Source organism: Hakea prostrata, chromosome 4 (genome assembly GCF_041222555.1).
Source record: "Hakea prostrata isolate BN-2017 chromosome 4, UWA_Hpros_2, whole genome shotgun sequence".
Classification (NCBI taxonomy): Eukaryota; Viridiplantae; Streptophyta; class Magnoliopsida; order Proteales; family Proteaceae; genus Hakea; species Hakea prostrata.
This window is the reverse complement of record NC_142603.1, coordinates 45,118,407-45,144,986: the sequence shown is the minus strand read 5'-3', so window position 1 is coordinate 45,144,986 and position 26,580 is coordinate 45,118,407. Positions and strand designations below refer to the sequence as shown.

At 38.5% G+C, this 26,580-nt stretch overlaps 1 protein-coding gene across 2 annotated transcripts; it reads right to left on the bottom strand.

Annotated features, from left to right (window-relative positions):
* Positions 1-1,280: 1,280 nt before the first annotated feature.
* On the bottom strand, positions 1,281-21,887 carry HINT3 (histidine triad nucleotide-binding 3). Of its 2 annotated transcripts, none has more exons than XM_089153163.1 (7): positions 21,411-21,887; positions 16,644-16,699; positions 16,360-16,417; positions 8,847-8,928; positions 5,268-5,323; positions 4,780-4,833; positions 1,281-1,662 (listed from the first exon to the last, which is right to left on the bottom strand). In XM_089153163.1, exons 1-7 carry the CDS (start codon positions 21,645-21,647, stop codon positions 1,549-1,551), a joined length of 657 nt encoding a protein of 218 aa, XP_089009289.1. In that variant the 5' UTR covers positions 21,648-21,887; the 3' UTR covers positions 1,281-1,548. The 2 variants fall into 2 exon arrangements, with proteins under 2 accessions (XP_089009289.1, XP_089009290.1); XM_089153164.1 differs by having other exon boundaries at positions 1,285-1,662; positions 8,862-8,928.
* Between the last annotated feature and the right edge of the window lie 4,693 nt (positions 21,888-26,580).

Sequence of the window (26,580 nt, the reverse complement as noted above, 5' to 3'; positions counted from 1 at the left end):
TTTAGTGAATCCAAAATGTTATTTTAATCGGATAATTTAACGGACGGATAATCGGAAAGGGGACCGTACCGCCTCCTGATCTTTGGAGGGTGCAAAACGGAGGAGCCATTTACACCCCTCCTTTCACATCACCGTTTGTTTGAGTGGAGGAACGTGACTGTCCTTGTATAAGAATTTTTTTTTTTTATTGAAAATAAATTATTTTGATCATTAATGTTTAATCTTTTCTGTAAGTACTCGAAAAATAAGGGATCCTTTCCGCATTTTGTTACTTCACTTTGTATCAACCCATTTGGCGATCTAGTGATCCGTTGGGGAATGACTGTTTATTTCTTCTGATAGAAAATGGGTTGGTGGGTTTTCCTCTTCTTTCATCAAATGCTATTTAATTTGCAAAAAGGATTTGTTTTGGTACATTGGTTTCAAGGTATATTAGGAGAAAGAGTGGGGAATACAAGCTGCAACTTCAACTCAAAAACACACACACACGGCACACCCTGTAGCATAGACAAGGAGGGTTGGGTTGAAGCTTTAATGGAATCTTCAGATTAAATCAACCGATTTCACTGACTAAGCACTTGCAGTAAACTACACAGTAACAGAATGAGAATCTTCTGGTCTATTCCTGATCCACCAACTGTTTAGTATTATAGTGTTAACTTCAGTTTATTGACTAAGATATCCTATTTTTCTGTAGCTCCACTGACAGTCCAAATCCACCGGAAATTTATTTAGATTCGAAGATGAATTCAGAAGTAACAGATACAATATCTTCAATTTCATTAGAGCTACAGGAAAAAGAAAGAAAGGAGTTGAAGAATTCAGGTGGAGGTTTGTGCATGATCAGACCACAAAATCCTCCCTGGTTTTAGATTTCCAGAATCAGAAAGGGACCTGCAAGTATTGAAACCTAACAGGAATAAGTCCAGTGAGGTGATTCAACTTCTTCTCTTCTGATTCATCATCTCAGTCTGTGATCCTATGTCTTGAACTTTTCTGGATTTATACTCACTTCAGAATTTTCGAATTTAATTTGCAGACTTGAAGGTTTCTAATTCTGGATTTTCCAGATCAGTAATTTTCTATTTGAAAAAACTCCAAGGTTGGATTTGTTGGATTAGGATGAAGAATAGGAATTGTGGGTGACAAGGGGTGCAGACTGGAGATGTTAGATGCCTATTTCAGCTGTTGGTGATGTTCTGAGGAAGCAGGAGAGAAGACACAGGAGGATAATGATAAAATTGTCAAATTAAGATGAGTTATAAAATGATCTATGTTTTAGGGTCTGAAAGGGTGTTACATGAAATTTACCCCCAAAATAGAGAACCACCTTAGGTTCTATTATTAATCAGTAAATCATTTGCCAACAAAAACATTTATTTCTTAACCAAGGAATTCAATTACTATACAGTGAATGAAAGAAAGCCTCAAATCTGTCACATGGCAATCTCAGTATAGATGTTTTGAAAAATGGAATACACGCTTTATCATAGTATACATAAAATGAAAAATGGCACATGTACCTATGTAGTTTCCAACAGAACTGGACTATTCAGCCTTGCCATCTTTGCATTTCTTATTTGCAATTCCCAGCTGTTTTTGAATGTGATCTGCAAGTTGCGTCACTTTTTCGTTTAACTTTAGAGGCTTCCTCCTAGAATTCTGCAGAATTGCAATCAGAGAAAGCTAGTCTTTTGATCAATAGTAGAGACAGATAAAGTCAAGCCATACAAATCTGTTGACAAATTTGGCAACCTGATGGAACTAACATCCAAAATGGAATGACTAGAGGTAATAAACACTACTAAAAGTGATTTAAAGAGTCCAAAAATAAAGGGATTGACAATGATGAGACTTCCACTGTGTTTCTGCCTGGCCTAGCCACTGCAGAGGTCCATCCCCAGTGAACACATAGTCTCTGTGGCCCCATTCAAAGGCCAAAATGCAGAACGTTGAGCAACTATTCACTTTTAAGGGAGAGAGGGGAGGAGAGGGAGCACTGAATTTGGTGCCTTCCATGTACTAATAACCTCTTTATGCTTTCACCTTACAAGGTAAAGATCCCTCACTTGCCCTAATAATCAGTTTCTTCGGTCATAGGTCATTTTGTTGACCTCAAGTACTCCAAGTCATCTTTCATTGTTTGCATCTGAACATTTACCAGATCAACAATGCGAAGTATTCAATATCAATCAGTGTATTGTACCCAATGCTTCTCATCATTTGAAACTGAAACCACAGGCAATAAGTGCTACCTCTTCCACAGTATACTCTTGTTTGAGTGCTCGCTTGTCCCAAGATGTTCTTCAAAAAACCAATATTTTATTTTATTTTATTAAATTTTCATATAATGCCAGCAGCCATGTGTCACCAGGGATAGCTCCAGATGCACAACTCCAAGGAAGAATTTCTCCAAATAAAATTGCAGCTAGAGTTGTAAATGGACAACTGAAATCTGCTTATCCATCTAAAAGAATCCAAATCAGTCTAAAAACTAAAGGATGCATATATGGTAATACACCCCTCCAATCAACTATTATCCGATTAATTGTCCAATTATGTTACCTTCTTGGATTTGCTTTCCATTATCTTAATTTTATAAATTCTTAACTGAAGATAATCTGATTATTCTTCTAGATTTTATATTAAAAGAAATATAAATGAAAAATCAACAGTAAGAAATGTAAGAAAATCAAAGACTAAGAAGAGTAGAAGAATGTAAAGTTGCTAGATTCTCAAATCTCAAACATAAGCCTCCCCATTAAAATAGTTTGAGATGTCAATGGCTACCAAGATTTTGATATTCAATATATTTTCCTGCCCATTAAAGATAATCTGCATTAAAAATATAGCTATTTGGATACTATTCAAATCCACTAAATCGTTCCCTATGTAAATAAGATGCAAATATAGTTACCATAAACAAAATTCCCTCAAAACTAGCGAAAATTCCACCGAAATTTCCCATTTTGGGAACCTTGAAACAAAAAACTAGAGGACCGAAAAAAAATCCCAAGTTTCAATCAACACCTTCAAAATTTGGTTGAAACCTAGTTCAACCTAGCTAGATCAATTGGTTTATGAGAAAAAAAAATTCCCAAATTCCGTGGGAAACATGGAAAATTTCGAGGAAACTTGGGAAATTTCATGGAAACCTGGGAATTTTCGTGGAAACCTGAAAATTTTCGTGGAAACTGAGGAAATTTTGTGGAAACCTGGGACTTTTTCCTGCAAGTTTTGTAGCTTTCCCATATTTTCAATTTTTTTGTTTCTTTCATGTTTTCCCAAATACCCCCTCCATTTGGACTTCCCTATCCAAATTACATATTCCCTCAGACTGATTATCTTAGGCACGTTGATGATCAAACTTATAAAGTTACAGTTGTCGATTACCTTGACAACCATAGGCATAAAATGTCATGGATGTCTATATTTGTTGGTCAAGGAGAGGATGTTACAGGCATAGTATTACTCGGCTCACAGGATGGATCCATCGAGGCACTCCTCTTGGCATTGAGTTGTACTTTCCTTTTATTGTTAGTTACTTTGTATTTGATGTTTTGAAGTTAGAAATTATATATTGAATGTTATGTACTTAAGTAGATAAGTTTATAGTGTACTTCTCAAAAAACTCTACATTGATGTTATGTACATTAAATAACACATCTACATTGACGTTATGTACATTAAATAACACATCTACATTGACTTTTTTAGAAAAATACAGCCAATGTGTTCTTTATACTCTAATTAGCTTAAATGCTGAGTCTCACCCTAAAATACTCCCTAGAACATGTCGAAACTTGCACAAAAAAACCTAAGTTTCTTCGAAATTTCTTAGTTTCCCACCTAGGTTTCCCATTATCACCTAGTCGAAACTTAAGTTTCCCTCAAATTTTTTTCTATGATATTTACGCCACAATCAGATCTGAATCTGATCTTTTTACACCCCTAATTGCAGTATCTTCAAAAGGCAAGACTATCTTCCGCCACATTTGCCTAGTTCGAAGACTATGACGCATAACAAATCGCCAGCAATGTGCCTGGAAGACTAGATGACACCTTGACAATTATACTAGGAAGCAACAGGCATACACTCAATCCACAGTAGCTCTCAACTTTGGAGTGCTGGAAGGATAATCAACCAGTGATGCCCTTACCAAGTAGTTTTTCAAACGTAAAATTTTCTGTTCCTCTATTTTGGTAGGGAATTTCATAGGGTGATGGTGAAATTTCATTCTAGTATACTTCAGAGGCCTAAGAAGTGTCAGTCCTAACTCTCATTGTACATCAAAGTACAGAAAAGATTAGTGAACACTGGCTGATAAATACAAATTATAACATATATTCCAATCAAAGGTATCACATGCTACCATGGTATCTCCCAGTTATTTCCCTTCTATAAGGTGTCTCTTCCATTGACTTATGTATCGGATGCCCTTTGAGGCGTTGATATTTTAGTTCTAACTGCTATAGAAAGCAGTAAAAACAAAGGCAAATCTTTCTAGATCTATGGGATTTGGGGAAAAAAGACTACTCTCCAAAGCAACTAAGTATTATTTTTGTTAAACACAAGACAAGTACACGTAAAACAAAATAGACCTACTTGTTTTGTAATTATTTTTTTGGTTAAGAGTAACTAATTTTCTTATCTAACAGATCTAGGGAAGCTCCCCACTTCCCCCATCAAAAATATAAAACAGTTACACTCTGTAGGGTGATGGCTTAAACCCTATGCTACCACAAAAAAAAGTGAATATGATAGGGTCAGAGATTTACCTCAGATTTCCATAGCTGGTCATGTGCTTTACGAGGTACTATATGGAGGTGTGTCTGCAGTTGCCATGATAAATCTAAAAGTTAGATGAAGAGTCAATTGTGCTGACATTCATCTTAATAAACAGAGGCTCACTCATTTTGTTCAGACAAATTACAATGTGAATACATGTACACACCGCCCGCATCCCCCCCCCCCCCCCCCCCCCCCCCCCAAACCCCCTCTTTTCCCCCTTTTTTGGGCAAAATGCTACTAAAAATATATTTTACATACGAATCTTTACTTCTTAAAATCAAAGCGAAGTGAAATTTAATAAATGGTTTGGAATGAACACAAATAATTAAACGGAGTAACAATTACAAATAATTACAATAAGTTCTTTTTCATGGATGAAAATTTTACTTTCCTTCCCTTCAATTCCCTTTGCCATCATATGAAGCCAAAGAGAATAACAGATATCCAGTAAGACTAACAAACAGAAGGAACTTACATGAAATATGACTTGGCCAGCAGCTGCTCCACTGTTGACTATCAAATTGAATGAATCTGCATGGTACAAAATTTCCATGGATAAGGCTCTTAACTGACAAACTATTTGACTATTTCAAAACATGACATACTATATGATATCCTTAAATCCACTTTAAACAGAAACACAAGTCTAGCAACAGAACATTGAATGCAACATGTTCAGGTAGAGGGTTTCCTTGTCTGTAAGATTCCCGTAGACCCTTGGCGCATTTTATGTTAGAAATCTCTAGACACCACCCATAGATAATATGTTTAATTGGGCCTTGGGTGTTCTCAGAGACTTTAGTTGTAATGGGTGATACTTCAGAATGGAAGGCTAGTGCATTTGGGTTCCACAAGAGTTCAACAACTACTGATCTACAACATGCCTTCAAAACCGTGATGTGAGGTTTCACTAAAGCGGACAATATCGTGGGTATTTAGTATTAAATTTGGTATGGTGACTACTGATCTACAACCAGAGAAGCAAGAGTGCACATAGATCAGCTTAAAAACCATTTACTAAGAAGGGTTAACACTGTGATGCAGGAACATACCTGAACATTATGTGCTAATGACAGTTTATATAGTAGTATGGCAAAACCCTACTAACATCTTAGAAAATCAATACTAAAATGCAAGAAATAACACTGATAAATTGGTTTTAATGGTGCTAGTCACCCCCACACCCAGAGGTGCCCCTCAGCCTACGGCTGCCCAAAATCACTCCCATAATATTCGATGCCTCTCCACTCAATTGTCCCTCTATTTATTACCCCAACATACCCTAATTCTCTCTCTCTCCTCCACATGGCCTCATCCTAGGGTCCTAACAACTACCGGCCCCTCGAAAATCACCTTGTCCTCAAGGTAATGGAAAATTTGAGGTTGAGTCTTCACATGTGTGCCAGCCATCTCCCGCGAGCCGTGCAAGTACCGAAACAAACTAACCTCCAACTAACCCTAGTTAGAGTTTATGGCATTTGATAGCCGGACTGCAGCTTGCCGAATGCTCACCAGATCAGCATCATCTGGAAGCAGGTATCTCTTTTCCAATGGTTCTAGTGCACTCCAAGCCAGAACATCCTCTCTGCCCAATAGAATTGATCTAGCATAAATGGGCACAACACCTATGGAATTCCCAAATGTAGTGCTTCTGCAGTCAATCCATGCCATGATGCATTGCCAAGGCACATCTTGGAAACAGCCACTTGTATGATATAGCCCCAGAAAAGCAAAACAAATGACCACCGAAGAGCAGTATTCCATCCTTACTACTAGGCCCTTGATTGGAGGATGATCTCGTCTCGGCACCAAAGGCCAAAACGAATGTGTGAGAAACTTGAAAAAAATAGCATCAAATGTAGGGGTTTGCCACTCGGGTGGATTGCTCTTGTCACCGTCAACGAGATCGACGCCCAGTTTACACGCAGGCACCTCTCGCCCTCCGCCTCCTGCTCCGCCTCCATCGTCAATAACCTGTGAGGTTGAAGATAATGGTTGCCCCCTTTGTTGGCTTGGTCGAACCACTGGTTTGGTGAATCCACGGTTTAAATTGTTCTCTTGGTTGGGTTTTGGTCCAGCTGAAATATTTGGGCTCAAGGTAAGGCTGAGAAGACTTGGGTTTAGGGTAAACAAAAAATGGGCCAAGCCCATGAGTGATGGTTAAAACGGGTGGGGTTCAAATACTTAAAACCATTGGTTAAAAGAAATGGGTTGGGCGTTGGGTTGATGGGCTGAATTGGTCTTTGGGTCATAAAAGTGGAATGGGCCCAAGATAATTCGTTTGAACATGCGTTAAGAAATATGGGTTAATGAAATGAGATGGGCTTGGGGTTAATGGAATGGGTTGGGTCCAAGGGGGTTTCTTAGGGAACCAGATGGCCTAGTCTTTAAATTTGGTTCGTTTGGGCCCTATGTTTGAGAATAAGCGTACCTGAGTTGGGCCCAAATTAGAAAAACCTTGGTTCTTAATGAGAGAACCGAACCCGTAAACCGGTTTGAGTTGGTCCAAACCAACCCTACAAGATCCTCAACCAGCGTCGTCTTCTCCCTTTTCTACGAACAGAACTTCTTGCCGCCACTTGCTGGTTTCCGCCAGTCGCTGCCGACCATCTCCCACACCCAATTGTGTGACCCTTGCTTCTTATTCCACCACTAAAACCAATAGCCTCAACCATCAAACCTCTATTTGGCATTCTTATCATGGTTCGGTGAGAAACAACTTTTGCAACTAAAACAACTTCGCAACTAATTGGCCACTTCCTGCACTTGATAGGAGTGGTGCTGCAAATCCCCTTCTTAAAGAACCGATGCTGATTTGATAGGAGGACTCATTGCAACCTTCCCGTTACCAAAATTGTTAACCAACGCCTTCTTGAAGTTCATCCAGGTAAATTCCATCAAGTCCTTGCAATAGATCCAATCGAGTGCCTCTCCTTCCAAATGTTGGATCGCCACTCCTAGCCACTGCTCTTCCTCGATCCGGTTCTCCCAGCAGAACAACATAACTTCTAGAATCCATCTCTGACTTTCTCCTTCGCCAGAAAATGAAGGTAGTGCCATTATCTCCCTGGGATTGTGAATGCTCTGATGCCAGTTGGTAAAACCCTTCTAATATCTTAGAAAATCAATACTAAAATGTAAGAAATAACACTGATAAACTGGTTTTAATGGTGCCAGTCACCCCCACACCCAGAAGGTGCCCCTCACCTACGCCTGCCCAAAATCACTCCCATAATATTCGATGCCTCTCCACTCAATTGTCCCCCCATTTATTACCCCAACATACCCTAATTCTCTCTCCCTCCTCCACATGGCCTCATCCTAGGGTCCTAACACAGTATGACTTCATGTTAGCTAATGTGCACTTCATTTGAATGAGATTGAACCAAATGTCAACTATTTCTTGGTTTATCAAATCTCATTTAATTGATTAAAATAGTGAAATACTTTTCATAGCTGCCTAGTGGACAAAGTGCTCGATCAAAGGCAGGGCATGAAGGTGGTGGGCTTGGCTGACTTAAATTGAAAGACACCAATGATAGACCAGAAAATGCTCATCAAAAGCATAAAGCTTTCAGTCTTAGAGTTCTAAACCGAGGGCATGAAACAAAAAAATAATTTCCTCATCCCTTTTCTTATTATAAACATGGAATGATCAGCCTCGCTTATCAGGCATTAGTTGTCATAAAGACACAATGGACCAAGTGAAACATCTAATGTTCATCAACTAACCAAAAAGTAATCAAATAATGTTTCTATTTGCATAGTAATATAGTTTTTCCCCTCTGAACTCTAGAAAGCATGTAATCCAACTTCCATTTTGTATAAATAAACAGATCAGGGTCTTGAAACTTGGAAACAGTCTCTCCTACGAAGCAGGGGGTAAGGCTTGTGGACATTTGCCCTCCCAGGGCCTGTAATATCAGAAGCCTTGTGCACTAGACACTCTTTACAATGGCAGGGTCTAACCATCACACATTTAAAAGAGAATAAAAGGTTTGCAGCAAATAAACACATGAAGTAGAACCTCAGAAGGAAGTAAAAGAACAGTTACATGATGAAGCCCTACCACATTGAGTGGCTTTCATGATTGCCTTGCTAATAAAGGGCACTTTAGAACACATGGCTCCGACCACCTGAAGGATAAGTTATAAGACAAATTAAATTGCAGTATCCAGTTAGGATTCACATATATTTTCTTATACTTGAGTTTGAAGTAGAAAGGTTGCCCACTGCATGTATATAATTTCAACAGGATGGAATCCAATAATTCTATGGAGCTAAGAAATTAAACAAGTTTAATAAAGAACAAACAATGACACGGAGTAAGAGGAAAGTATTTAAGGAAAAAACAGAAAACCAGAAATTTGTTAGTTTATCTTATCGAAGGGATTATAATAAGAATACCACCACAAGGATATTAGAGTCTGAAACTGATATGGTTGAAGGGTGTCAGGAAGCCTAGCTAACCATATGTTGTCACAGTGAAGGAGATATATGTTCAGCATACATATATCATGTCTACATGTGACACATAACTCTCTAACCAAAACCCCATGTGACAGATCTACCATCACTAATAAGAAACAGTATAGACTTAATATATAATAGATTTCAAGTCATTCCACTTAAAAACCACAGATGGCTGAGTAAAAGACCCTCCAGATAAATTTCTCTCTGTATCAGTACCCAAGAGCGGCTAGAGGACCTATGAAATAACACAGACATTTCTTGGGAATGAAGAAATAGGAGAGGAGCCTCAAATAAGACTGCAGGGAGAAGGTATGAAATCAAGGAGAAATAGGAGGAGTCAGAAAAACCAAATGAATTTTTTTAGCACAACTTCAATACTGGGGAGTTATTAAGGTAGGTTATCCAAATGGGAATGAACAGCCGATGCAGGAAAATATAAGAGTTATTCGGTTTTTCATCTTGTTTTCTGCAACTGAAAAGGGGAAATCCCCGGATCCCATAGGGGAGATGAGGATCCAGGAAACCTAAGCCTTAGTTCTGTTTCTTTCATATACATGGTGCTATTTTTTTCTTTCACACAGGTTTGAGATGGCAGAGCTGTCCACTGAAGTGGCATTAATTGTAATGAGGCTAGTTGCAGAAGCTTGTTGCCTACAAATTAGTGATAAAACAAAGGGTTGAAATGGTAAAAAGATGAATATTAAAGAGATTCCATAAAAGTATTTCATGTTTGAATTAAGGATCAGTTCCAATCCATCTTCTGAGACCATGAGCTCCAGAGAGAAATTTTGTCAGGCAGGGGCATTAATGATTGTGCAATGGATGAACTTTGTTAATATTGTCGTCATCCGAGTCGAAAGAAGAATCAGAAGAAGTTAGATTATCGAAGACCTGTTGAGATTCCAGGAGCAATTCTCATTCAATCCCCTCTGGCACACCACTGTCTGTTTCAGTTTTGAAAAAGAGAAAAGATGGATTAAGGGTGGGAATTCCTTCACACACCTACTGCTGCAAGAAAAGGGATTCAAAGTCATGTTGGGCAATAGGCAGTGCATTCCAAGGCAGGGATTGATCTTGGTGACGCGATTTTTACTCCAAATTTGTTGCTGCTCAACTTGGGGACTGTTGATCTTATCTGGGGCATTGAATGGCTATCCATGCTAGGAGAAGTCTGTAGTAACTGGAAACAAAATAGTATTGAGTTTCAAATGGAATGGGAAACATGTCAGATAACAAGAAGACTCATCCCTGTTGCGCAAGGAGACTACAACATGCGGACTGTGGAGAATGATGCAACTAGAAGGAGAGGGGCATTGGCTACAGCTTTTAGCTGTTGAAGAACCAGAGGTACAAAACTCTATCTTCCCACCATTGGGACAGTTGTTGGCTGAGTTGGAGCACCTTTTCACTAAGCCGAGTGGTTTACCGCCCCAATGGACCACTGCTCCGCCTCAGATTAGTACACAGCAGCAACCCGCCAAATATCAGACCATATCACTGCCCACATGTGCAAAAAAAATGAAGCGGAGAAATGGGTGAGCAAGACATTGGCTACAGGAATAATTCGACCAAGCATAAGTCCATTCTCAAGTCCAGTGTTGCTGGAATGAAAGAAAGACGGTGGCTGGAGGTTTTGTGTAGACTACCGGCCATTGAACAAAATCACAGTTCCTGATAAATTTCCTATTCCGCCATTGATGAGCTGTTGGATGAGTTGGGAGAAGCACAAGTGTTGGGGATTGCCACATCAGCCCCTAATTAATTTTTTACCATTGCTTTCTATTGAAAACATGGACTGAGGTTTCCTAATTAGAATAGGATTATGTTTCCTTATAAGTCTAGAGTTTTATTTCTATTTGTTTTATATTTCTTTTTCCTACTTAGTATAGGGCTTAACTAGGTTGTAACTATAAATACCCTATTGGGGTCTTGTGAATAATATACTTTTAGATGAGCAATTCCTCAAATTAACATGGTATGAGCAGTTTTTTCATCCTCGGTCTGTAGATTTTTTTGAGTGTTCGTGTTTGTTTTCTTTTGGGTATCTGAATGTATATTGGTGTTATGCTGTCTGGAAATTTTGTTGGTGTATTTAGGTTGTGTCTCATCTTTCGGTGTCTTTGATTAATAATATACCATTGGAGGTTGGTAACTGTGGTATTTTTCGTGTTGTGGGGTATTTAATATTTCGGGGACTTTTTGTATTTTGAAGTTCGGGGACTTCTTGTAATTTCTCTTGTGTGTGGTGATCCTTTTCTCCTTTTTTGGTAATCAGGTCTCCTGTCTTCCATTCATGGATCTGAGTTTTCTCTGTCCGTGCTTTGGGACATTTCTTTGGTCTCGTTGGTTTCCTGTTTGGTGCTTGTGGTCTTGCCATCTTGGGGACTTCTCATCTTCCTGTCTACTTTGTGTATCGGATTGCTTGGTCGTGGGTTTTTATCAACTCCATTGATCTGTGGGTTATCTCTCCTTCTTCGGCTTTTGGGTTACTGATAAATCTCGGAGATGGTATGCACATACTTTATTGTGATCATCGTTCGGAGGACATTCCTCTTTCTGGTCTTCACTCTTCGGGATATTACTGACTTTAGATTTTTATGGAGTTTACATCGAAGATCTTGCTTTGTCTATCCATGGGAAGATCAGGTTTATATTTTTTGCGATTATATAATTTGATCATTCACGATATCCTTTCTGTCTTTCCTTCTTGCTGCCTATCCATGTGATCCGGGACTTGGCAGCTATGGTACACTTCAAACATCGATGATGCATTGGTGGCTGGTTATGGCATTTCTGTTGTTTTTGCCTCCGGTGTGTATTGTGGAGCATCTCAACGTTTGATTCATGCGTCCAACAAATTCCGTGGAGGTGTGGAATCGAGCGCATTCATCTCGTCGCCTTCGACACCCTAGTACTCCACATCTTTCTCGGATGAGCTCCGCCTTCGCTTTGATGTCTATCTTGACTCATCTTCTCCGTCGTTGCCTCTGTCATTGATGCCTCTGTTGATCCACAATCCCCTGGTATTTTTGGTTGTTCTGTCATTTGACTTATCCCTCCGGTTCACTGGGCACGGCTATTGCGGCTCATCTACTTTGTTTCATACTTATTCATCTGTCCCTTTGCTCGGGTGTTCAGGTGTGGGTCTCTCTCCCTTCTCGGGGGTCTTTTCTGTTGCCTTCTCTTCCTTTCTATGTCTGTATGTTCCTAGTTTTGGCTAATCTTTTATCTATTAGTAACCTTACTCATGATATGAGCTGCATACTTTCTTTCCTTCTCGTTGTATGTTTCGGGACTTGGATAGGTCTTACATTGGCGGTGGTGGCGAGGGAGGGCTCTACTTATGGTGGGTCCCCATCGGCACTTTCTCGGTCTCTAGTTCCACCTCCCTTGCACTTTTTATTTTATTACGGTGGATAGTCTTCTTGGCCATGTTCATTTACCTATTTTGTTCATTATTTCTGATTTGATTAAAGGTGAATTTGATGATTTTTATTGCGGCGTGTATTTTGGCCACGCCGGCATGTTTACCCTATTTTATATAATCGTAATAAAATTCCTTTTTCGGTCATTCACTTTGATGTGTGGGGTCCTTCTCGGGCCGTGTTCGTCTCGGTCATAATGGTTTGTTACCTTTATGACTATTGTACTAGGACCACTAGGTTTACTTACTTCACCAGTGACATTTTCTCGTGCTTTCAAAATTTTCATAATATGATTAGGACTCGGTTTGGGGTGACAGTCTCCTTCATCGGATCGGCCGAGTACTTGGGTGGTGCATTCCCTTCCTACTTGCACCATGGCATCATACACCAAACTAGTTGCGTTGACACTCCACCTCTGGGGTTGCCGAACACGTAGACATCTACTTGAGGTGCATGTTCCCTCGTGTTTTCTATGCATGTGCCTCTTCGGTTTTGGGGTGCCGTTCTTTGCGGCTATCTAATTAACCTGCCTTCCGAGTCTTGACAACTTGTCCCCTTGGGTTCTTTTGGTACAACGGTCTTTGGTCTCACCTGGTTTTTGGATGTGTTGCCTTTGTCGGCCACCATGTTCATGGAAAGTTAGATCCTCGTGGGTTAGTGCATTTTCTTGGGTTATCCTCCTACACATGGGTATGTGTTATCATCCTAGTTCTTGTCGTTTTTCGTCTCTATAGATGTTGTGTTCCGGGACTTCATTTTTTCCCCTACACCTCTTCGGGGGGGAGTTTTAGTGGAGGTTCCGTGTTGTTCCTCCTTTCTATTTCTCCGAGATTCTGAGATGATCCTCCTTTGGAAGTAGTGACCGGAGCGCTGGTAGTGATATCGGGAGACTACCTCTGCTTATGCCGTGACCCCTTCACCGCCGTCGCTTTGGTTCTGGCCCTGACATCCATTCCCTAGGTGTCTGTCTTTGACCCTTCTTCTAATCCTACTTTGGACTTACCAATTGATTGGCGCCTCGCTTGACCCATCCTGTTTCCATTATGTTTCATATAGTCTCTATCTCCGATTTCGTTTTATTTCCTCTTTGTCCTCTCTTCTATTCCTAACACTTGGCGGAGCATCATCTCACTCGCGGAGAGCTATAGTGAGGTGCAGCTTTGGGGACGTGGACTTGGTGACTTTGCCTGGCGGTTTTGGGTGCAATGGGTGTTTGTGATCAAGTACAGGTAGTGGGCTGTTGGGTCAAGGCAATTTGGTGGCCGGTTTCACTTAGACTTATGGCGTTGACTACCGGAGACATTTGCCCTTGTTGCGATGCACGGTTCGTACTATTATTTCATGTGCAATTATAGGGTGGAGTTTACAACAATTAGATGTGTATGCCTTTTTGCATGGAGAACTCAAGAGAGGTATATTGGATATACCACCCGAGTATTCTACTCGGAGACTTATAGGAAGTGTGCAAGTTAGGGGCTTTGTTGGGTTGAAGCAATCACTAAGAGCGTGGTTTGGGGTTCGTGGCACTATATCTAATGGCTATAAGCGCAATGCAGCCACACTTTGTTTATTAAAGAGATGGTTGCCACCTACTATACTTTTAGTATATGTGGATGATATTGTGATCACGGGGTAGTGAGGATGAGATTTCAGCATTAAAGACTTTTTGGGAACTGATTTGATATCAGATATGGGAAAACTAAAATATTTCCTAGGTTTAGTTGGCATATTGTGCGGTGTATCTCTATCCTGGGAGTTACATTGGATCTTTTTGCTGGAATGCTAGGATGTAGCTCTAAGACTCCTATTGAGCCTAACCTACACTTGAAGGCGGGAGGAGAACCGTTGCAGATGGTATCAATTATGGAAGTTGATTTATCTATCTCACACTGACATCACATTTGCGGTTAGTCTTGTTGCGGTTGCTGTCCCTATTCCTCACTTTGGATGCGTATATCGGATCTTGAGATACTTGAGACTACTCCGGATGATTTTAATTTCAGCTCATGGACATTTGAAGATTGAGGCATATATAGATGCGGATTGGCCAGGATGTCTAGATAATAGGAGGTCTACCTCTGGGCAAGGTTTAAAGTATCGGTATCGAGTATCGTATAGGTCATGTGATTTTAAGAGACGTATCGTCCTGTATCGAGTATTGTATCGCTCTAGCTAATGTATTTTAGTGTAATTCAATGGAGAGACGTATCGAGATGTATCGTATTGGTTGGGTCAAATATGGATACGTATCGGCTAGTATCGCATGGTATCGTGGGATACTTTAAACCTTGCCTCTGGGTATTGTGTATATGTGGGAGGTAACCTTGTGACTTGAAGAAGCAAGAAACAGGCTGTTGTTGCGCGGTCCAGTGCCGAGGCCGAGTTTAAGGCGATTGCTCAAGGCATTTGTGAGATACTATAGCTTAAAGGGCTGCTTCAAGAGGTTGGGACAGATTTGGAGGTTCCTATACAATTATACTCAGATAGTAAGTCAGCAATCAGCATAGCTCATAACCCGGTACAGCATGATAGAACTAAGCATGTGGAAATTGATAGACATTTCATCAAAGAGAAGCTTGAGGCTGGGCTAATCCATATCACCTTTGTTACTTCAAACGAGCAACAGGCTGATGTGCTCACAAAGAGCTTGAGCACGAAGATATTCAATTACATTATGAGCAAGTTAGGCATGATAAATATCTATGCTCAAACTTGAGGGGGAGTGTTGAAAACATGGAATAAGGTTTCCTAATTAGAATAGGATTATGTTTCCTAATAAGTCTAGAGTTTTATTTCTATTTGTTTTATATTTCATTTTCCTACTTAGTATAGGGCTTAACTAGGTTGTAAATATAATTCTATAAATACCCTATTGGGGTCTTGTGAATAATATACTTTTAAAGGAGCAATTCCTTACATTACAACACTTTCAAATGACAAGATTTTTAAATTTTCATTTCTTTCCTTTTGATTTTTGGTCTTTCTTTTCTTTTACATTCTAATGAACAATTATTGTTCTTTCCTTCCCTTTTCTCAGCTACCAGACACAATCCCAGAGTTAGTGTTCTATTCTGTATACATTTCCGATTAGGCTTTTGGCTTAGTTTAATGAGAGTTATATTCCTCTTGTAATTCATTTTGACTAAATATTAATAGATGTATTGACTGATACAGTAGAAATGCACATCCTATCACACAACACTTGTCTCCCATTGTTCACTTTCCCTTCTTCCTCAATCACTTCTGTTCTCTGGTCTTTACCAAGAACCAGTTGCTGGTTCCAGGATAGTTTACAGATCACAAATCCACCCCACCCCACCCCACCCCCTTCTCTAGAAGCAAAAATATGAGATAATAGTAATTGCATCTTGCAAGGTTGGACACCAGATCATGAGAATTATAGATGCACAACCAGCATTGATGACGAAAATGGCATATTAACATGATAAACTAGTTAAAAATTCAAACAGAATAGCAGCTGTAGCTTCAAGGGATCCTGAAAAAATTGCCAACAGTCATCAACATCTGTCAAAGAATGCTCAGAATCATTACTACCACATGAAACAGTAAAGAGTGTGATATTTTTTTTTAATTGGTTGAGATAGCTAGTTCATGGAACACAGTATAGATACCTCATACAAATGGAAATCTTGGGTGAGAATGACTTACAGAAGGAGGAGTCGTTTCCAAGGATGAAAAGTGTGCTCTCGGAATAATAAGAGAGTGTCTATCCATATAAATAAAACCAAATGCAAATAGAGTAGAAATAGTTAGAGAAGGTCCATTATTGCAAAGAACTTGATGAGTGCAAAAAGGAAATAATAACTACAACACAATGACAAAATTCAGATAGCGTTTTTGTTCCTTGTCTCCAACCAAGGGGAGAGAGAAAGAGAAGACTGCATCTGGCAGAATAGAAAATTATAATTGTGTCTCAAGTAAAAATACCTTACCCATGACTCAGAGGATTTAAATCCAGAATGCAAAGGCATGTGTCATCTTCATAGAGCTGTAGAAAGATCAACCCAAACACATCATAAAAATAAAAGAAATTAGGAAACTACGAAGAGAGATGTGAAAAAGTGTAAATCTTTTCTACAGTGGGTTTTGCAATGCCTAAAGTTGATGTGTAAGAGATAAATATATTATGAGATCTTTCATCTGAGAATGAAAAGGATATGATTGATTTGGCACAAAATTCATTTTGAAAATTTTTAGCATAGAAATACTAGAGAGCATCTCAGATTTACACAGTTTTTCACATGAAAGGATGATACAACAATCCTGACCATAAGGAAATCCAAATAAAATGATTCACAGTGGCCTCATGTCAAATTTCAGAATTGTATTCAACAATATCCCATGTCCTGACATATTACCTCGTATTTCTAGCCATCCATTTTGTTTTCATAAGTTTTATGTTAGTATAGACTGAAACTGAACATGTGAGCAAGGAACTCTCAGGTGCACCACACACAAAATTTTCAGTGTTACTCAATTTGCTAAGTGAAAAATAATTGTGAATCAAGAAAATCTCCAAACCTGCATCCTTTTCTTTTTTAAATTCAAGACCGCTATTAAACAAGCAAGCCCAACTGAAAAGGACAGAGGAATTATTCTTAAAGGGAGCAAGGAGAAGGCTAGGAGCCACCTAAAGGCCAGAGAACACAGGAAGATCAGGGGCAAATGGATGATATCCTTAAAACGGGAAATCTTGCAAGGAAATTGCAGAATGGTGATGCAGAAACCCTTCAAAAGTTACCAACAAAACTTCCTTATCAACTTAAGTCCTCCTTTCCTATTCAACCTGTAATCCAGCTAATGAGTTACTGACATACTTGAATGTTGGCTTAAATGTTTGTATGACCACCAATGATGTATGCCTGTATAGTGCAGAGTATCAAGCAATCAAGAAGCATCATGCAAATAAACTCAGTATAACAAAAATGAGGATGTTGAGATGAATGAGTGGCAAAAGTAGGAAGGATGAAGTAAGGCATGACATATTGGAGCTGGTATAGGAGTAGCTCTAATACATGATGAGATATGAGAAAGTTATTTTAAGTGGCACAATCATGTACAACGGAAGCATTTAAATGCCCCAGTAAAGAGAAGTGATTTAATCCAAATTGAAGGAACCAAAAGAACTAGGGGTAGAACTAAAATTACCTTAGGGGAGAGGTGAGAAAAGAGATAAATGGATTAAGCCTTGTATCCAGTATGTCCTCAAATAGAACTGAATGGAAGGCAAATATTCATTAAGCCGACCCCGTTTAGTCAAGGTGAAGCTGAGTTGTTGTTGTACTAGCAAAGATAAAGGAAGAGGAAGAAACCAACCTCAAAAAGGACATAAATACATAAAACCCCATTGCAACCTCAAAAAATAAAAATACCATCAAGGATAAAAAATCAAACAACTCTATTCAGATGACTATTGACATCATATCCTTCAATCAAGGATTCAAGGTACTAGAGGAGACACTACAGATCTCAGCCATCCACTGCTTCTATGTGGATTGACAAAGAATTCTGCAGTTAACATATTGCTAGAGCACAGCCTGCAGACCCCACTTGTAGTAGTCCCTAGTATTGGCTAGTAGTTCTGATTATATCGATCTTATTTTTAGTTTCTTTGTATTACTATTTCTCTTATACTGTTTTGATGATGTAACTGCTCCATTTGCTATTAATTTTTTTTTCCCTTCCTCTTGTTTTTAGTTTAACTGCTCTATACCCCCACCCCCACCCCCCTCGGTGTCAACTTTTTCCCCTTTTTCTTCTACAGACACAAGTTATAACTACTACTTGTAACAGGCCCTGACCCAGAATTCATATTATTCCCCTCTTTGAAATGCTAATTGGCAATCACCAAAGAATTTAATGCACAATGAATAAATACCGAAAACTGGGTCTGCTCCCTCTCTCAATTAATGCAAAATTCCTCTTTCTCTTCTTCATGTCAATTTTTCTGGTCTCTTTTTTCTTCTTCTAAGTCTACTCCCCTCATTTGGTTTATGTTGTATCTTTCCTTTTTCCATGAGTTCTGTCCCTGAGGCCCTCATGTTGTTATCAACTTTTTCTCAAACCTAGTTCACCACCCCTTGATGTTGCCTCAATTGATCAAGGGTAACTTATTCCAAGATCTTTAAAAGAACCAACTCATATGGAGTGCACAGCACAGGTTTGATTTTAAGGGAAAAGGGTTAGCTTCAGGCCAAATTTAATGTGCTCTTAAATGATATCATGGTATCAAGGGTACTTGGCCCATCCCTTGGGAGATATGGGATAAAATCCTTATGATGAGAAAGTAGAGTCTATAGGTGTTAGAATGGGCTGAAACTTGGAGGGAATATAGGTAATAATATAGGGATGTGGTCCTCCTTGGATGACTAAATGGAAGATATGAGGTTTGTTGTTTTTTGGGTATTATTGATTACGAATTTTCAAGAAATATTTATATCTTTAAACTGGATGGTCAGAAGGGGTAAAACTGGGATCTAAGGTTATTATGCTAGGCAGGATGATGTGCCCAAAGTGTGAGACAGATCTAACAGCTAGGTTGGAGTGGAGCTAACCTTGATTTTTTTTTTTTTTTTGACTCTCTTGGGAAGTCCAAAAATTCAAGAAAATAAAGATAAAGGGTGATAGAAGAAAGGGGATGGGGTGCAGGCTGCCAAATACCTGGGTTGGGGCCTTCTAGATGCTTGGATCAAGCGGAAATGGAATTGTAGAAGGCTATCATTTCAGCCACAGCAGGAACCTAGGTCTGATTTCACCTAGGACATCAATGTTCTTCAATCTTGTAATCTCCAAATTGAAGAAACATACATTGCAGCAGCAATAATCATAAGATCCTCGAACTGAGAAGACTTCATTAAGGATCTGAAATTGGGTACCTTTCCCATCAAGTGGAGGCTCTTTTAATGCATACTAAGCTGGAGTTCTAATCTGGTTTAAATTCCTAACTGAAGTCTCACAATAGAAACTAAGTGCAATAACCTCGGAAAGAGAAAAACTAACTTCAACTGGTCTTTATATTTAAGACCTTTACATGGACTAGGACCTAATTCGTGGACCCTTCAGTGACTTAAAAATAATTAAAAGAGTTACTGAAATGCCCCCTCTGATAAAGCAGGATTACAAAATTGCCACTGAAATTATTAACCTTGAATGAACACCAAGCATAGAAACTGATAATGGTTTGAGGTGGTGCTAGGCTGCATGCCTAGGGGCTTCACTTAGGCTTCTAAGGGCAGGGCAGCAAGTCTAAGGGCCCTAATTAGGGTCCAGATCTGCACCACCCCACCCCCACCCTGCCAACTGTAGAACTACAACCTAATGGAAGCTGTCCGCCAACTGCAGCCCTAAAACCGCAGTAGTATTTTTTTCTCCTAGCCTCATTTTTAATTCCCTTTCACCTGTTTTGCCCTTTAGTCTCTTTATAATGGCAGTGTTGCTGCCTTGACATGACTGTTGGCTGAAATTCTTGATATGCTTTGTCTTACAAGTTTTAAGGCTCTTGAAAGTTCCCTAGTATCTGACAAAGTGTTGCCCGATGTCTAACCTCTTTAGCAACCAATTGAACATTGTTCAGTTGAATATGTGTAGCCTAGTATTTCTATTGTCCACTGCTTACCATCATCGTTGTTCCCCCTCATGTCTATTGTTGCCCCCCCACCCAAAAGGAAAAAAGACAGTACTTAGGAGAGTGATTGGTGCCTACCTTAGGTTAGCATGTAATCCTTGTAAGAAAATCTAGTTTTTAGGTTTTTCCTACATCACTTAAGTAGGTCAGACTTCTCCAGAAAGTTCAAGACTGGCTACTGCACAAATATGCTATTCTTGTGAAAATAGCATAAGCCTGAGACTAATCCGAATATTGTCCTCACCAGTTAGCTTGCATAGACTTGTGATTTAAAGAGAAACTTCTAACGCCTTAACTCAAAGATACGTTACCAAAGGAATAAACTAAATATAAGTCTTCCTGCTCTCATATTTTCTTTCAAAACTTAAGAATAAACCAATCATTGTGATCAACAAGAATCTAAAACGAGTTCAGTCAGTATACTGTTTGTTACATACAGACAAAATGAAATGGTGGTTGACAGAACATCGATATGCAAATTTCTCGAGGAATAATGCAAGCTATATTGTTTATCAAGCCTGAAATTTTGAAGCAACAGCCTTAATGGTTGAAGTAACTCTGAAATCATTGCCACAACCTATAATGGTGTTGGTGAAAGGGAATTGTAGCCAAGAACATGCTACGATAGCATCGAAGAATCTTCAAGAAACCAACCTACTAGCAGAAAAGCCAGTTAACAACCAGATAGAATCTGGAAACTAAGGTTAAAACTTCATGTAGCATCCATCAAATTTTAACATTCAAAATTCTAACTACAGATTCTAATAGTTTTCATTTTGAACTCAATATGGGCATCTAAAAGTCATACCATGATTGCCAATCACTAGTTGAGTAAAGAGTTCCGTAGAACAATCACGCTGAAATTCCAAGAAATGAATGCCAAAAGGGGGAAGGAAAAAACATAAGTGTGTACAGAATAGCCTTTGGCTATCAAAGATCACAAAACCAACAAGAAATTCAGTTTGGACCTGCCAACACCCATAAACTCCTAAAAATCTAGTCAAAATTTGATAAAAAAAAAGTAAGTAGATAAGAAACAAAAAGAAAGTTCCACTAAAATGCAAATCAAAAGTACCTTAAATGCAGGGGATTCACCTCTAATAATCCGGCAGAAAATGCAATCCTTTTCTTCATTGACTTTCTTTGAATCTTGCATGTGTTGATCACCCGAGGCGGAACCACAAATCGACGTGGAAACCCACGGAATACATGTCAAGCTTGGCAATTTCGTCGAGGTAGCAGAAGATATAGAAGGGCTCGAATCAACCTGACGAAGGTGAGAACAGAGAATGGCGAGGCGACGACTTTCCATCTACAGGAGAAAACTGATATACTCCTCAGAGATTTCATCAAGATCAGTTGGCATGTTGGTTCGTGATTATGCTCCTTCTCTTTCTCGTCTGAGTAAACAAGTGTATCGCAGTGGAGCAGAGTTGGAAAGCAAATTGAATTTACAAATTGGGGGCCTCAAGATTCTGAGGCTCAGAGGAAGACTTCGAGAATGTAGATGACGATTTTTCCGATGCTTTTCATATGCTCTTGGTTGGAACATTTTCTACATCCGCACCTCTTATTTGCCACACAAACATTCTGACGTGTGTATTTAATTTTAATCTGTTTTTTTATTTTTAATTTTGGGTTCAAAATTTAATTTAAGTTTAACTCTGAGTGTGTATTTTCAAAAGATTTATTTGTCGAAAAAATTGTATTTATTAATATGAAAAAGTCTGAGGAGTGATATTCCTGCAGAGTAAAAAAACCAAAGATTCAAAACAAAAGCAGGTGGTGATAACCACCCATTTCTTATAAGTGGCTACCCAATCAAAGAGGAATGTCAAAGATTAAGACTTGCACCTATGATGGTGCAATCTGAACAAAGGGTGTAATTTTGCAGGTTGAGAGAAATGCCCAAGTGGACTATATCTGGTAGGACTTTTTTTTTTTTTTTTGTGGAAGCTAATGTTCATCGGGCTAGCTGGCTCGCGCACCTTGATTATATCCTTAGGGGAGAGACGCTGTTTGCAAGGATTGAAATTTGAACCTATGACTGCTCCACTGAGAAGTATGCATTTTGCAGGACCTTTTGCTTCGCCCAAAAAGAATATCTTCTTTTTTATTTTATTTTATTTGTTTATCTTTTTCAAATTTTGTGGTGGGTGATTTCTTGCAAGGTGGGGTCAATGCTAGGTCATACCCAATTGGGTGGATGGACATGGGTGGAGGTATTACATGGTTCAAGGGTATAATTTTGTCCTACTAAATTTAAAATTTAAATTGTATAGCCGATCTTTAACTTCAATTTAATGGTTGTGACCCCAATGTTGGCAAATTAGGGAGCTTTAGGTCCAAGATAAGTGACTCAAACGTAAAATTTTCTTTCATTTTTCATTTTCTATATATGATGACGCAACCGTCATCTGAGGGACTATTGCTGCTTTTTACTGGCAACTTGTTAGATTGGGTTTCCCTCCACGTAGAGGATGGCCCATTACTTGAGTTAACCTAGCCTATATGTTTTATGGAAGTTAAAAAAGAGACTAAATGCTTGTTTTGTTGACAAAGAAATCTAAAAATAGAGGAGAAAGAGCTTCAATCCTATTTTTTAGTGTGTCCTATTTAGTTTTGATCAAACTCTTCATCGAGTGGTCATCTGGTGTCCAATCAAGATAAAATTTGGACTACAAGTTGGTGACTTGTTCTTCAAATCTAACAGTTGGATTGTGAACTAGAGCTAATGAAGTCAATGCGATTTGTACACCTTTGTGCCTCTATTTTTTTGTGAGATTTATTTGAGACTTTTTAATTTTATTCATAATTGGAGTTCATACAATGATGTATGTCAAGAACTATTGTTGTTGACAAATATTGATGATTGTTGATGTTTTCCTCTTGTTTTAATTAGAGAATATCCTTGTATTCCCAATTTAGTGATTAGTGGAGCTTTTTTGTGGACTACGGTCCCGTGGTTTTTCCTCTTCATATCGGAGAGGTTTTCCACATTAAAATTCCTTTGTGTTATGTGTGATTTGTGAATATGTTTATAGATGTTTCCTATGATGTGGTTGTGATACAATTAGCAACTAAGTTGTGAGAAAAAGATATTGCCCACAATCTGTTTGATAAATTATCTACAAGAATCTCTATTTATTTGTTTTCTAACAGGTTCGCTCAAGAAGGGGAAGAATTGATTTGTTTCCATTGTTATTGTCAACATATTGTGGTTGAGTTGTCCATTCCTTCCCCCATCAGAGTGATATCTAACATTTCAGGTTGATTGTTAGAGTGTTTGCTTGAGGTCAACAATGGAGACAAATAAGTAGAATGGTCACTTTAAGTGGTTCTAAATCATACTTGAAAAGGGAAGATGGAATATCTTCTTTATATGAATGATTTTTATTTGCATGTGTCAGCTAGTGAGAAGCCTAAAAGTAAAACAAATGAAAAATGGACTATTTTTCATAAGTAGGTATGTGGCTACATAAGGCAATAGGTGGATGATAATGTTTTGAACCATATTAGTGGAAAGACACATACACGTGCTTTATGGTCTAAGCTTAAGTAATTGTATGCTCAAAAGATAGGGAATAATAAATTATTTTTTATCAAGTAGATGATGGTTTTGAGATATCAAAATGGAACTTCAATGACAAATCACTTGAATTCCTTTCAAGGAGTTATTAATCAGTTGGCAACTCTGGGAATCAAGTTTGATGACAAGGTTTATGGCTTCTTGGTTTTTTGCCATATTTTTTAAAGACATTTGAACCTTGTTATCTAACTCAGCTCCAAATAGTGTAGTCTCAATGGATTTGGTCAAAAGTAGCATTTTGAATGAAGAGACAAGAAGAAAATCACAAGGTACCTCTTTATTGTTTGATGCTTTGGTTGTAGAGAAAATGGGGAGGAGTAAGAGTAGAGGCCGAAAGAATAATGACAAGAAGCAAAGTAAGTCCAACAAGTTTGCCAATGTTAAGTGTTACCACTATGGTTTGATAGATCACACAAAAAGAATGTCAGTTGAAGAGAGAAAATAAAAAGGAAAAAGACAAAGACAAGAAAGATGATGACAAAAATGAGGATAGAGTTATTACCACATCCGATGATTTCCTTGTTGTATATGAGAATGATGTTGTTAATTTTGTGTGTCAGGAGACTAGTTGGGTGATTGACAGTGGTGCTACCATTCATGCTACATTTCGGAAGGATTTCTTTACATCTTACACACCTGGTGTTTATAGGGTTATAAAGATGGGAAATGATGGTTTAGTTAAGCTTATTGGCACTGGAGATGTTTGTTTGAAAACCAATATTGAGGCAAAGAAATTCTCAAAGATGTGAAACACATGCCTAACATGCATTTGAATTTAATTTATGCGAGTACACTTGATGATGAAGGGTATTGTAGTACATTTAATAATAGTTAGTGCAAGCTTACCAAGGGTGCTATGATTATGGCAAGAGGTAAGAAGATTTCATCTATCATCATATTTGATGCAAGCAAAGCTCTCCAAGGGTATTATAAATGCAATTGAAAATGAAGATGCAGTTGAGTTGTGGTATAAGAGGCTTGCTCACATGAGTGAGAAGGGAATGGTGACGATGTCTAAGAAGAATATCCTCTCCGGAATAAAAAGTACACATTTAAATAAGTGTATTAATTGCTTGGTAGGTAAGCAAAATAGAGTTTCCTTCAAAAGTTCCCCACCTTTAAGAAAGAAAAATGTACTTGACTTAGTACATTCAGATGTGTGTGGTCCTATGAAAATAAGGACTCTTGTAGGCTCTCTTTATTTTGTGACATTCATTAGATGATCATTCAAGAAAGTTTTGGGTTTATATCTTGAAGACAAAGGACAAGTATTTGATGTATTCAAGCAATTTCAAGCTTCAGTTGAGAGAGAAATTGAAAAGAATTTGAAGTGCATTTACACAGATAACAAGAGAGAGTACAATGGGCCATTTGATGTTTATTGTAGAGAGCAAAGAATTCAGCATCGAAAGACACCTCCAAGAACTCATCAGTTGAATGATTTGGTTGAAAGAATGCACATGACATTAGTGGGAACAAGTTAGATGTTTGCTTTCACATGCATGATTGCCAAGATCCTTTTGGGGTGAGGCTTTGAGTACATTTGTGCAAGTTTTGAATCCGACACCATGCGTTCTATTACAATTTAATGTGCCAAATAGAGTATAAACAATTAAGGATGTTTTTTATGATCATTTGCATGTTTTTGGATGTGAAGCATTTGTCCATGTTCTTAAAGATGAGATGTCTAAACTTGATGCTAAGACATGACAGTATATTTTTTTGGGTTATGGTCAAGATGAATTTGGCTATAAGTTGTATGATGCAATTCATAAAAATATTGTTAGAAGCAAGGAAATTGTCTTTATGGAGGATGAGACCATAAAGGACATTGACAAGATAGAAAAGATAGTGCCTACGCATAGTGGTGACTTGACTAACTTGGATCCAGTTCCTCCAATAGTAGTGCCATAAGAGGTTGGAGATGAAGTTTAAGATGAAGAACAAGGTCCAGATGATGCAGATGCTCCTATAGAAGTTGAGACAATTGATGGTTTTCAAGAGCAGTCACCAATACAATAAGCTCCATCACCTATTCTACTTAGGAGGTCTACCAAAGACCAACAACCTTCCACAAGATACTCTGCTGATGAGTATGTATTACTAACAAATGGGGGAGAAGCAATGGTAGACGATTATAAGAATGAGTGGATTGAAGCCATACAAGATGAGATGAAATCCTTGCATGACAATCACACCTTTGAATTAGTAAAGTTGTCTAAGAGCAAGAGGACTTTGAAGAATAGGTGGGTGTATAGAGTGAAACAGGAGGAACACTCTTTACTTCCACAATACAAAGCTAGATTGGTTGTCAAAGGTTTCAGTCAAAGGAAATGTTTTGATTTTGATAAGATATTTTCTCCAGTTGTGAAGAAGGCATCCATTTGGGTTGTTCTTAGTCTAGCAGCTAATCTAAACTTAGAGGTTGAGTAAATGGATGTGAAGTTTGCTTTCCTTCATGGTGATTTGGAGGAGGAAATTTACATGGAGCAACTAGAGGGTTTCAAGGTGAAAGAAAAAGAGTATTATGTTTGCAAGCTGAAGAAAAGTCTTTTTGGCTTGAAACAAGCACATAGGCAATGGTATAAAAATGTTAAATCAATTATGGGGGAGAAATGCTACAAAAAAACTTCTTCTAACCATTGTGTTTTTGTTC

What these genes read in the sequence shown, in the direction of transcription:
- HINT3 (XM_089153163.1), bottom strand. Translation starts at nt 21,647, where the DNA reads ATGGAAAGTCGTCGCCTCGCCATTCTCTGTTCTCACCTTCGTCAGGTT. An exon ending in TGGAAACGACTCCTCCTTCT is followed by an intron (nt 8,929 to 16,359) that starts GTAAGTCATTCT and finishes CTTATCCTTCAG; the next exon opens with GTGGTCGGAGCCATGTGTTC. An exon ending in ATGTGGTAGGGCTTCATCAT is followed by an intron (nt 5,324 to 8,846) that starts GTAACTGTTCTT and finishes TGTACCATGCAG; the next exon opens with ATTCATTCAATTTGATAGTC.